This window comes from Enhydra lutris, unplaced genomic scaffold (genome assembly GCF_002288905.1).
Source record: "Enhydra lutris kenyoni isolate GAN:26980312 unplaced genomic scaffold, ASM228890v2 scaffoldscaffold81, whole genome shotgun sequence".
Lineage (NCBI taxonomy): Eukaryota > Metazoa > Chordata > Mammalia > Carnivora > Mustelidae > Enhydra > Enhydra lutris.
In genome coordinates this window covers 3,784,392-3,796,692 of record NW_019154165.1, presented here as the reverse complement: position 1 = coordinate 3,796,692, position 12,301 = coordinate 3,784,392, and the positions used below count along the sequence as shown (strand labels likewise).

At 40.8% G+C, this 12,301-nt stretch overlaps 1 protein-coding gene across 3 annotated transcripts in view; it reads left to right on the top strand.

The window, feature by feature from the left end:
* Positions 1-3,117: 3,117 nt before the first annotated feature.
* Positions 3,118-12,301, top strand: part of LOC111161034 (Yip1 domain family member 6) — a 72,027-nt gene continuing 62,843 nt past the window's right edge. For all 3 annotated transcript variants that reach the window (XR_002641521.1, XM_022524485.1, XM_022524484.1), the window contains exon 1: positions 3,118-3,186. Coding sequence is in view for 2 of the 3 variants with exons in the window: in XM_022524485.1 (XP_022380193.1) it covers positions 3,130-3,186 (57 nt within the window). In the remaining variant the exon portion in view is untranslated. The remainder of the gene's footprint in view (positions 3,187-12,301) is intronic.

Here is a 12,301-nt window from a genome sequence, read left to right as displayed (position 1 = left end):
AAACATGTATTTCTATTTTAAGTATTAATAACTACTGTTTAGGGTGCCTGGCTGACTCAGTTGGTTAAGCGACTGCCTTCAGCTCAGGTCATGATCCTGGAGTCCGGGGATTGAGTCCCTCATCCGGCTCCCTGATCAGCAGGGAGTCTGCTTCTCCCTCTGACCCTCTCCCCTCTCATGCTCTCTCTCTCAAGTAAATAAAATCTTTTAAAAAGTAACTACCATTTAACTCATAGTCCTTAAGACTCTATAAGGCAGCTATTGTTCTTTTCTCCATTTTACAGATGCTGAGTCTGAGGCACGGAGAGGTTTAGTAACTTGACAAAAGTCAAGTAAAAAGTAAATACGTAAATGGTGGAGTTGAGCTTCCTACCCAAGTGTTCTGGTTCCAGAGTTTGCGTTCTTATTCGCTTCACTAAGTTGCCTCTTTTTATAAATGCAAATATAAAAATAAAGAAAAAAGGAAAGCGAATGCAAAATTCTCCCTTGGCATTCCTACTGCCGCCACCACTATTTTTCAGATGTCCATCATCTTGTGTTTAGACTAGGCATCTTCCTCTCATGCCCTGTCTCACATCCTCTCAGCCCTCCATTCTGCCAGGTTGAACCGATAAGCACTTGTCTATGCTGTGCTATATCTCACTTTCTGTCGTAGGCCTGTGGAAGAGTTGTTGGATGGGTAGTTAGATAGAGATGTAATGAGGCAGAAATAGCAAAGTGTGAATTGTAGAAATCTAGGTAGTGTGTATATGGGGGCTCACTGTACTATTCTTTCAACTTTTCTGTATATTTGGATATTTTCATAGCAAAATTTGGGGGAAAGTATGAATCAACTTGAATAATATGGACAAATGTACAAGTATTAAAAATAAATTATCAAAATATTTCTTTGGTACAAAATTACAATTTGGACACATGCTAAGGGTGTGAATGTAATTTTATGGATTAAAAAATCAAATGTAAACTGGTCTATTGAAAATATCCACGATTTGGGGCACCTGGGTGGCTCAGTGGGTTAAAGCCTCTGCCTTCGGCTCAGGTCATGATCCCAGGGTCCTGGGATCGAGCTGCACATCGGCTCACTGCTCAGCGGGGAGCCTGCTTCCTCCTCTCTCTCTCTGCCTGCCTCTGCCTCTCTGCCTACTTGTGATCTCTGTCTGTCAAATAAATAAATAAACTAAAAAAAAAAAAAGAATACCGAGTGTGGCAATTTTGTAAGGTATATTTGCAACTAAAAACATAAAATAATTCCTATTTTAGGAGCTTGTCCCTATGCCATCATCTTCCTCTACAACCTTTCTGAGTTTTTTCCTTCATAGCGTATTACCTCATATTTAACTTGTACCCTATTAGTTAAATGAGGAAAACTGACATTTTAGACTGAAATAATGCCTAGGTAACCTGAACACTGACTGCCTTAACAATTGTTTTCTGGTCTGTCCTCTTCTTAACCCAGCATCAAGGCCATCCTGAAACCAGTAGCAAAGAGGTCAAGAGATGAGGGTAGGTGGTGGAAGTTGGAGCTTGGGGTTAGGGAGAGATAACTAATTTTGGAGGTTGGCAAGGAAACAGAAGAGATTATCAACAGCCTCAGGAAAGCAGGAAAGGACTTGGTAACCTGATAACGAGTACCAGAAATCTGGACTGGGTGGAAGTGGGAGGGATAGAGTGGGTGGCCAAGCTGGGGCTGGGGAATTGTACATAATATTCTCTTGAGGGGAAAAAAATGTTTCAGGGACAGCCTGAGCCCCTCAGTCATTAAGCATATGCCTTTAGCTCAGGTCAAGATGACCCTGTCCTGGGATCAGCCTCACTTGGGCTCCCTGCTCAGCGGGGAGCCTGCATCTTCCTCTCGCTCTGCCCTGCTACTCCTGCTCTCTCGGCTCTACGTCAAATAAATGAAATCTTTAAAAAAATGTTTCAGGAAATGTTTCATTTCTACTGTCCCAATTTTAAGATCGCTCCCATCAGTACCTGAGCAAGTATTGAAAATGTGCTGGCTCTGAAGAATTATGAGAATATTTAAACAAAAGAAAACCACACAACAAGTCCCCTACATACACATACCCCACCATTTATTTGAGAATTTTGTCCCACCATATTCCACATTCTTTCTTCTTAAATTTAAGACTTGATTTCTTTCTGGATTGCCTATACAAAAACATAAAGCACTTTATTACACACCCATCCCTACCCTGTTAAAAGCGGGGGAAACCTGATATTCACACCACCAAAGGACACTCAAGATATCCTGAATCCTTCTTGCATCAAAAATGACTGTATTTCCTGATCGCATTTTAACCTGGGGCCGAGGTAAAGTGGAGTGAGAAAGATCCAGAATTAGGTAGGGAAAAGAGGTTGGGACACGCCGAGTTTTTGTTTTTTGTTTTTGTTTGTTTGTTTTTTGTTTTGTTTTGTTATTCCTACAATAATCATCCTCTTTTAGACATTAAACATTTTTAGTACTTGCTCCAAATCACTTAGCAATTTTAGAAGTTGTAGTGAGATTGACATTTTGGCCAACGTATACAGAGAAGCTAGCTTAGCCCCTCCTCAAAGGGGGTGAGGGAGAAAGAGAAGTAATCTTGTATAGTTTATAAAAACGAGAAGTGGAAAAAGGCTGGTAGCGGGGGGAGTGGGGGATGAGGGGAATGCGCAAAGAATCAGACAAGCAGGAGCGACGGCAGAGGGAGCGGCTGGTCAGGAGGAGTTGATCGCTTTATTCAGGAGCACGAAACCGCGAAATTGTTCTGCGGCCGGTGGAGGCGCAGGTTTTTCCGTGAAGTGTTAGCTCTGCGGACCCGCCCTCAGAGCGACAAACGGGTGCGCGGGTGCTGTGGATTAAAAGAAAACGCAGCCGTGGAGCGATCCCAGGATCGGGGTCGAGTATGAAAAGGGGGGCACGTCTAACGGGACCTGTGGTCCCTAAGAAGCGAAGCGAGGCGCGACAACTCTCCCCTCTCCCGGACACCAGGAGGACGGAGACAGCAACAAGACCGCACCGGCAGCCGCTGTCAGGCGCCTTTAGGTGACGCGACGGCCGCGCGATGACGCGCTGACCAGCCGTGGCCGACACGTCTCAGGTTCCGCAAAGGCCTGTGGGAGCGACCCGGGAGAAGGAGGGCCAAGATGGCGAAAGCGGCCGAGTCTTCAGGAGACCCGGGGACAGCATCGCCCAGGCCCCTGGTGAGCTTGGGTTCTGAGGCAAAAGGGACTGAGGGTGAGGCAGAGTGCTCTTAAGGAAGTCGGATGATGGGCTTCCTGGCCGGAGAAGGCTGGAACTCCTTCCTCTCGGTAGGCCCATCCTATACCCGATGCCAGAACCAGTCTCAACATTGCACCCTTAGGGCTAACCTCTTTACCCTCCTCGTTCCTTCCACGCCTTCTTGTGAAACTCCTATTCACTTTCTTCCCCCATACTCTCAGGGCTTGTCCTCCTCCCGTACATTGTGTAAATGCCGAGCTTTAGGTGATTTCTTAATTATCTTTTTTTCTGCTGCCCTTCATGTTATCAAGTTCTGTCACTAGTTGTTGTTGGAGTAACAGCATTCTTGGATTAATGAGACTGCTTCCCATAGGACCTTATAACTTGATTATTGATTTGTTCAATGACCTCAGTAGTCTCGATTTAATCCCTGTTCTCCGTGTCGCAGCTCCTCGCAGTGCTCTTCATAATGCTATCTCGCTCCTGTCTCTACGGGGGGGGGGGGTACGAATTCCATTGCAAGTACAAGCCCAAAGCCTGGGCAAGTATTACTTAAAGACACAAGTTTTGGAGTTAAAATTACCTGGGTTAGAATCACCTGCTTTGCCTCTTATGAGAGTTAGGGCAAATCATTTCATGGGGAGTGTTTCTTCATCCATAAAATGGATATAAAAATACCTGCCGAAAAGAGTTTTTAGGAAGGTGAAATGATATAATTTAAAGTGCCAAACACAGTGTCATGAACTGAGGAGTGTAATTATCCAATGTTCTGCTCTAAAATCCCTCTTCCCAAATGGTGTTCAGTTTCTTCGCAGTTGTTTAATAAATGATACATCCCTTTCCTCTTTTAAATTGGCAAATTAACAGCAGAGGACTGAACTGGGAGTCAGGTGAAATTGCTTCTAGTCCTGGTTCTACTTACTAGCACTATTTTTTCATCATTCACTCAACAAATATTTATTGAGCATCTATGTTCCAGGCATTCCTTTAGGCACTGGGGATGCAGCAATGAAAGAGAGTGAGTGGGTCCAAGTTCTCATGGAACAATTGTGACCTTGAGGAAGTCACTCTCAACCCGTTTCCTCATTTGGAAAATGGGATAGTAACTCATCACAGAATTAATGAGATTACTAATGAGCTATTATACACACAATGTATAGTGACATAGTTACAAGTGCTTAGCTGTTTTAGTTCCTGTTCCACCCCTTTTTTTATGATGTTTTCCCCCAATTAATTTTAGTGGTTCTGGTCATTCATTACTCAATGTCCAGTCCAATTCTATTCAGTAATGTTTATTAAACTCCCACAATGCAGTGCATTATGCTAGCTGTTTTAGGGCATACAAATGGCTTGCCCTTATGGTGCCTACAGTCTACTATGACAAATGTACAATGGTAAAATAATGTAGTAAATCAGAAAGAGTTACACATAAAATATTAACAAAATTTAAAGGGAGTTGCTATTATGTCCACTTGGGGTGACAAAGCAAGCTATGCAGTAGAAGTAGTATTTGAGAGGGTGTCAAAGGGTGGGTAGGATTTGAAATTTCAGGTGAGCGTAAGAGCTGTCAATGATCGAGCACCTGCTGTGTGCCAGGATTGTACTAGACATCCTCAGCATTTTTTCTAAACTTCACAGCAACCATTTCACTTAGGTGGTTTTTAAACTGTGTTTTACTTGCAGATGAGGACAGGAGACTCAGAGAGGTTTTATGATTTCCCTAGGGTCTTAGAACTAGTTAATGGCCAGGCCTAAAATTTGAAACTAGGTCTGCTTCTGAAGCCCAGATTATTTCCATTAAGACTACACAACCTCTCAAGGGTGAGGGTACAGAAGTTGGGAAGTGTTAACATATTTATAGAACAACAGGTAGATCACTTTTGCTAAAGTACAGGGAAGTCTTAGGAAGTAAGCCTTAAAAAAATAAAGCTACTGAATTAGGGAGGCACTATGAAACAGTGTTTAAGAATTTGTGCACTGGGGTCAGATTATCTAAGTTTGATTCTCAGCTCTGTCATTTAACCTCTCCATGCCTCAGTTTCCCCATCTATAGAATGAAGATACAGTAATAATTCGCTCATAGAGTTGTTAGGTGGATTAAATGAATTAAGACATGAAAAACACTTGGTAGAGTGCCTGGCATGTAATGATCATACAATAAGTGTTATTTCTTCTTCTTGACTAGTAAGCTTGGAGGTTTAATAGGCAATGAGGAACCAGTGGGAATTTTTGAGGAGGGAAGGGTTTAAAATCATGAATTTGACAACATAACTGAGGGAGAGTTACCATGAGGAATGTTTGGAATCTAGACCAGCGAAACCAGTAGTTCTAGAACAAGTGATTGCTACCTGCACTATAGCAGTGGTGGAGTCATGAGTACTGGAGACAGGAATGTTACTTGAGGGTTTGGAGTGCTAGGGAGACTGTGTCTTGGATCAGAGCTTTTTTTTTTTTTTTTTTTGACACAGAGAGATCACAAGTAGGCAGAGAGGCAGGCAGAGAGGCTCCCTGCTGAGCAGAGAGCCCGATGCGGGGCTCGATCCCAGGACCCTGAGACCATGACCCGAGCCGAAGGCAGAGGCCCAACCCACTGAGCCACCCAGGTGCCCCGGATCAGAGCTTTTTGAACTATAATGTGCCTAGCAGTCATCTGGGGAATCTTGTGAAGTTGCAGATTCTGATTTGGTAGATCTGAAATGAGACCTAAGATTCTGCATTTCTGACAAGCTCCCAGGTGATACTGCTGCTGCTACTGCTCCCATACCACATTGTGAAAAGCAAGGCTATAGACAAATGGGAGCATACTGATGCCCCTGCACAGAAATACATAAGAGGAGGATGAGGACCCCAAAAGTTCACTAATTCACTTTTGGACGTGTTTAGTTTGAGATATCGGCAGGCCATCCAATAGGCAGTTTGTCTAAAACCTGGACTTCAGGGCTCAGAAGTCAGGACTAAGTTTAATTAGGAGTCCTTTGCATAGAGTTGAGAAGATAGTCTTTGGTAATGCTTATCTATTGTTTGTCTGTTTGGAGAGCAGGAAAAAGAGCTGTAATAATGGCTTTAGCCTGAGGTCTGGAAGGATGTTGGTCTCAGGTAAAGGGGCTGGCTGGATAGCACACCAGCAGTCACCCCTCCCCACTTCTTGAAGCCAAGCCTCTTGGTCTGAGCTGGTTTCTTCTTTTTTTTTTTTTTTTTAAGATTTTATTTTATTTATTTATTTGACAGAGAGATCATAAGCAGGCAGAGAGAGAGGAGGAAGCAGGCTCCCCGCTGAGCAGAGAGCCCGATGCGGGGCTCGATCCCAGGATCCTGGGATCATGACCTGAGCCGAAGGCAGCGGCTTAACCCACTGAGCCACCCAGGTGCCCCATGAGCTGGTTTCTTCTTGATGCCCCCCTCCCCACTTATTGACTCTCTTCTCTAGGATTTTGGTCGGTAGTATAACCCATTTGGACCCAGCTGCTCTCTTAAGGCTGCAGTCCCTGCTTTTACTGTATCTTTTTGGCCCTGCCTCTATCTGTCCCCTCATTGGTCCAAGCCAGACAGCGAAGTGTACACATGGGTTTCTGTGCACACATGTGCATACATGTGCAAGAGCCTACCTGCACAAGGAGAAGGGAAGGGACATTGGCTCCAAGTCACCTTTCATCTGCACTGAGAGGCTAATCAGAGAGCAAGGTCCACTAGCTGAGGGCCTAGAAGCCCTGTTTGTTATATGCGGGGCTTGAAGTCCACAGATCCTGGCTCAGCTCTCTGAACCGTATCACTAATTCTCCTGAAAAGAGTTACTGAGGAAATGTTGGGATGAGGGATATGATAGGATCCACATGGCACTATAATGATTGCAGTGACTTAGAAAAGCAATTACCTGGAGTTAGGCCGAAGTTCACAGGATAAGGGCACAGTCTTCTCACGACTGCCCTTACTTCATACACCAGCCACAGGTTTGGATGTTCCCAGGACCACCCTTACTTCTGACTTACTGGCTGCAAATTCAGGGGTTCCCATGATCCCCTCGAGCTCCATACTTCACTAGAATGGTTCATAGAATTCAGGATAGTACTATGCTTAAAATTATAGTTTCATTATAGCAAAAGGATACAATCCAAACCAGCAAAAGGGGGAGATGCATACGGTGAGGCCTAGGAAGGTCCCTAACCCAAAGCTTCCTTGTCTTCTCCCTGTGGAGTCAGGACCTTGTATCCACTGATACATCAATCTGTGGCAATAGGCAGAATATTGCCAATCAGGGAAGTGCACTCATGTATCGAGAGTCTTTATTAGTGTTTCTTTCTGTAGGCTTGATTGACTAGATTATTGACTCCTCCCCTCCCTGGAGGCCAGGTTTAAGTCACTGGAGTCAAAGGTTCAACCCTCTAAACTTGTGTTTTGTCTGTCTGGAATGGTTTGCCCCCATGCTGAGTCATCTCATTAGCATAAAGTGTCTAGGGGCCTACCATGACTCACCTGTTAGTTAAACTGTTAGGGCCCACCATGAGTAACAAAATTAGCACTATCATTTAGGAAATTCGAAGGGTTTAGAGGCTACCTTCCAGGAACAGGAGACAAAGGCCAGCCAAATTCTTCATTATGCAAGTGACAGAACTGGAATTAACCCCCTAGGCATCTTGAGCTAGAGCTAAGATGTATCTAGCCCCGCTGTGAGCCTCCTACTGAGTGCTTTATGCATAGTAATACATTTCTTCCCACAACAACCCTGTGATGATGATACTATTCTCTCAGTTTTATAGATGAGGAACTGAGGTATAGAGAGGTCAAGAAACCTGCTCAGTGTCACATAGGTAGTTGGTGATAGAGCTGGATGGCTTCCTGCAGCACTCTTAACCAGTACTCTTCAAATATCATATATCGAGGGTTGACCACGGGCTAGGTGAAATGCTGCTCTTACCTAAATCTTATGATGGTGTTGTCTCCAAGTGAGGGCAGAGCCGAATTAGGCTTTGAAGCTCATTCCTTCTATACTGCTTTGCTTTCCCTAGCAGTTGCAGACAGCATGAAAACTCAGAGCACCAGTCCTGGAGCCTGAAAGGTCAGTGTCATAGTAGTGAGAGAATACAGCTTCAAAAAGAGTGATTGACATATTAAGTGCTGAAGAATATTCAGAGGGTGAAAGGATCCTTGTACTTCTTGGTTATGAGGTCACTGTTACAGATCGGTGGGGAAAGTAAAGTTGTGGGAAGGCGAAGTGCCAAATTACAAAGGATTAAGGGAGTGAGTGAGTGCAGAGCAGTTTGATCAGGGAAGAGGAGGGGAAGGAGAGTAATTTGAGAGAATAGCAAAAACAAGAAAGTGATGTATTTAAAAATCCTATTACAGAAGCTTTTAAGTATGTAAATAAAATAAAGAGTGGTACCTTTCAAAATTCTGCTATTTTTATTTCATTTCCCCAACACATTTTTTTTCTGGGGTATGATTTTTTTTTTTTTTTGCTTAATCTTTTTTTTTTAATTTATTTTTTTAAGTTCAAGTATAATTAATGTACAGTGTTATAATAGATTCAGGTGTACAATATAATAATTCAGCAATTATGTACACATTTCAGTGCTCATCACAATAAATGTACTGTTAATCCCCTTTATCGTTTTCACCCATACCTCCAACCAACCCCCCATCTTGCAACTACAAGTTTGTTCTCTATGTTTAAGAGTCTGTCTGGTTTTTTGGTCTTCCCACCCCTGCTTTGTTCTTTTGTTTGTTTGTTTGTTTCCTAAATTCCGTGTATGAGTGAAATCATTCAGTATTTGTCTTTCTCTGACTTATTTTATTTAGCATTACTTATCCTTTAGATCCATCCATGTTGCTGCAAATGGCAAGATCTCATTCTTTTTTATGGCTGAATGATATTCCATTGTGCATAGACACCACATCTTTATCCATTCATCTATCAAAGGACAGTTGGTATGCTTCCATATCTAGGCTATTGTAAATAAATGCTGCAGTAAACATAGTTCTCAAATTAGTGTTTTTGTTTTTTGAGTAAATACCCAGTAGTGGAATTCCTGGATCCTATGGTAATTCTATTTTTAACTTTCTGAGGAACATCCATACTGTTTTCCACTGTGGCTGCACCAGCTTGTATGCCCACCAACAATGCACAAAGTTTCCTTTTTCTTTGGAGTATGATTTCTAACCTGTTTATTTTTAACTAATTTTATACATACAGAAAAATTGCAACAGAGAGTTCCTAGATAGCCCTGATCCCATTTCCGCCAATGTTAACATTGTACATAACCATAGTATACAGTGATCGGAATCAGTAAATTAACATTCGCACAATACTATTAACTAAATCACAGATCTTATTTGAATTATACCAAATTTTCGACTAATGTTCCAGGATCTTATCCAGGGTCTTACATTGCCTTGAGTTGTTATTTTTCCTTAGTTTCATTCAATCTTTAATGGTCTTTTTATTGTCTTTCATGATCTTTTCTGAGTGTTTGTTTATTTATTTATTTGACAGAGATAATAAGAGAGGGAACACAAGCCAGGGGAGAGGAAGAGGGAGAAACAGCCTTCCCACTGAGCAGGGAGCCTGATGCCGGCCTTGATCCTGGGACCCTGGGATTACGACCTGAGCTGAAGGCAGACACTTAATGACTGAGCCACTCAGGCACCCCTTTTCTGAGTGTTTAAAAGCAAATCCCAGACATATCACTTCACCTGTAAATATGTCAGTGTGTTTCTCTAACAGGGAAGGACGTTTTCTTTGTTATCACAATAACAAAACTCATAATTTCTCAGTATCATCTAATCTCTGCTCATCATCTCACGATTTTCTAAAAACATATGTTTTTATAGTTTGCCCAAATCCGGATCCAAACAAAGTCAACAAATTGCATTTGGATAATAAATCTCTCTTAATATATAAATGTTCTCCTGTTTTTAATGTAATTTATTTTTTTAAATTCAGTCATTTGTCTTGTAGACCTCTCCACTTTCTGTATTTGGCTGATTGTATCCTCATGGTATTTTTACTATGTTCCTCTATCCCCATATTTCCTGTAATCTCTAATAAGATACAGGGGCTGGATTGTATTCAGGTTCATTTTGGGTGGAGGAGGGGCAAGAATGAAAAAGAACTCAGATGGCCCCTAAAATTAGCAATGTTTACTTTTTAACTATTTATTAAGAAAAGTTTCAGAGATATACAAAAGTACAATGGTAAAATATACCCTCATGTCCTAACCTTCAATACTTAATTTGTGGCCAATCTTCCTTCTTCTGTAGCCCTATTTCCCTTCTATTACTATTTTGAAGTACATATCAGGCATCATTACTTGAGTAAATATTCAACATGTTTCTCTAGAAGAAAAGGAGTCTGTTTTTAAAGAACATAACCACAATGCCATTAGTACATCGAAAAAGTTAGTAATTCCCTAATATCAAATATCTTATCAGTGTTCAAATTTCCAGTTATCTCCTAAATGTCATATTTTTATGATTTAAAATCTGGCCCACTACCTATTTTTATAAATAAGGTTTTATTAATTGTTTATGTCTCGTCTTGGACTGCTTTCATGCTACAGCAGCAGAGTTGAGTAGTTGCCACACAATCTACATAGCTCTCAGAGCCTGAAACACTTACTTCTGAGGCCCTTTATAGAAAAAGTTTTGTGGCCCTTGCTCTAGGCAATCATCTTTTAGAATAATTTAAAACAAGAAAAAAATATTTTTTATATTTATCTTCATTTTAACCATTTCTAGAGATCTTCTTTTCCTGTGTAAATCCAAGTTTACTTCTGATATCACATTCCTGACGATCTTTCTTTAACATTTCTTGTAGTGTGTGTCTCAGCTTTTGCTTGTCTGAAAAAAGTACTTTGCCTTCGTTTTGATAGCTGTTTTTCCTGGGTTCGGAATTCTGGGTTGACAGTTTTTTTGTAGCATTCTAAAGGTGCTTCCATTTTTTTCTAGCGTGGGTAGTTTTGGGTGAAATATCTGTTATTTATCTTTGTTCCTCTGAATGCAGTGTCTTTTTTCCTTTGGCTGCCTTCAGGATTTTCTTTATTTTTGGTTTTCAGTAGTTTGATTGTGTCCAAGTTTGTGGATATTTGGTTTTGTTTTGTCTTTAGGTATTTATCTTGAGTGGTGTTCTCTGGGCTTGGATCTGTCATTTGATGTGTGTCATTATTTTTGGGAAATTTTCAGTCATTATCTTTCCAAATATTTCTTCAGACACATTTTCTCTCTCTTCTCTCTCTTCTTCTGGGATTCCAATTATATATTAGTTATATATATAACTAATATATATATATTAGTTAAATATATAACTAATATATATATATTAGTTATGTGTATATATATATTCCAATTATATATATATTTTATATATATATATATGTATATATATATATATAAAATCATTTAATATTGACCCAGCTCTTAGATGCTTATTCTGTTTTTGGTTTTGTTTGTTTTTCTAGTTTTATTGAGATATGATTGACATAATAACACTGTGTAAGTTTCAGGTGTACAACAATGATTTGGTATATTTTTTTCTCTATAAAAATTTCTCTTTTTGTTGTAGTCTGGATAATTTTGACTGACCTATCACTGATTTTTTTCCTCTGGCTGTGTTGAATCTGCAAATAAAGCTGTCAGAGGCATTCTTCATCTGTTACTATGTTCATTTATTTCTGGGATTACCATTTGACTTTTACAGTTTCCAACTCTGCAGAAATTCATCATCATTTGTGCATATGCCTTTTCTACTAGAGCCTTTAACATATTAATCATAGTCCTCTTAATTTTACTCTGATAATTCTAAAATCTGGGTCATCTCAGAGTCTTTCTGGTTTTATTGATAGCTGTGTCTCATTATAGTGGTTGTTTCTTCATTGTGGGGGGGGTAATTTTTTTTATTGAATGCTGGCCATCATGTATAGAAGAGTAGAGACTGTCTGGAACTGGCACATCTTTTCTGCTAAGTTTTTACTGTGGGGATTAGATCAGTCTAGTCAGGGGGTGAACTGTTCTTGGGTTTTGTCCTTGCTATGGGAACCTTCAATGTGTCACCAGCTTCAAATTCTTTTTCTATTACGTGGTGCTTGGGGTGGGTGCTAGATCATC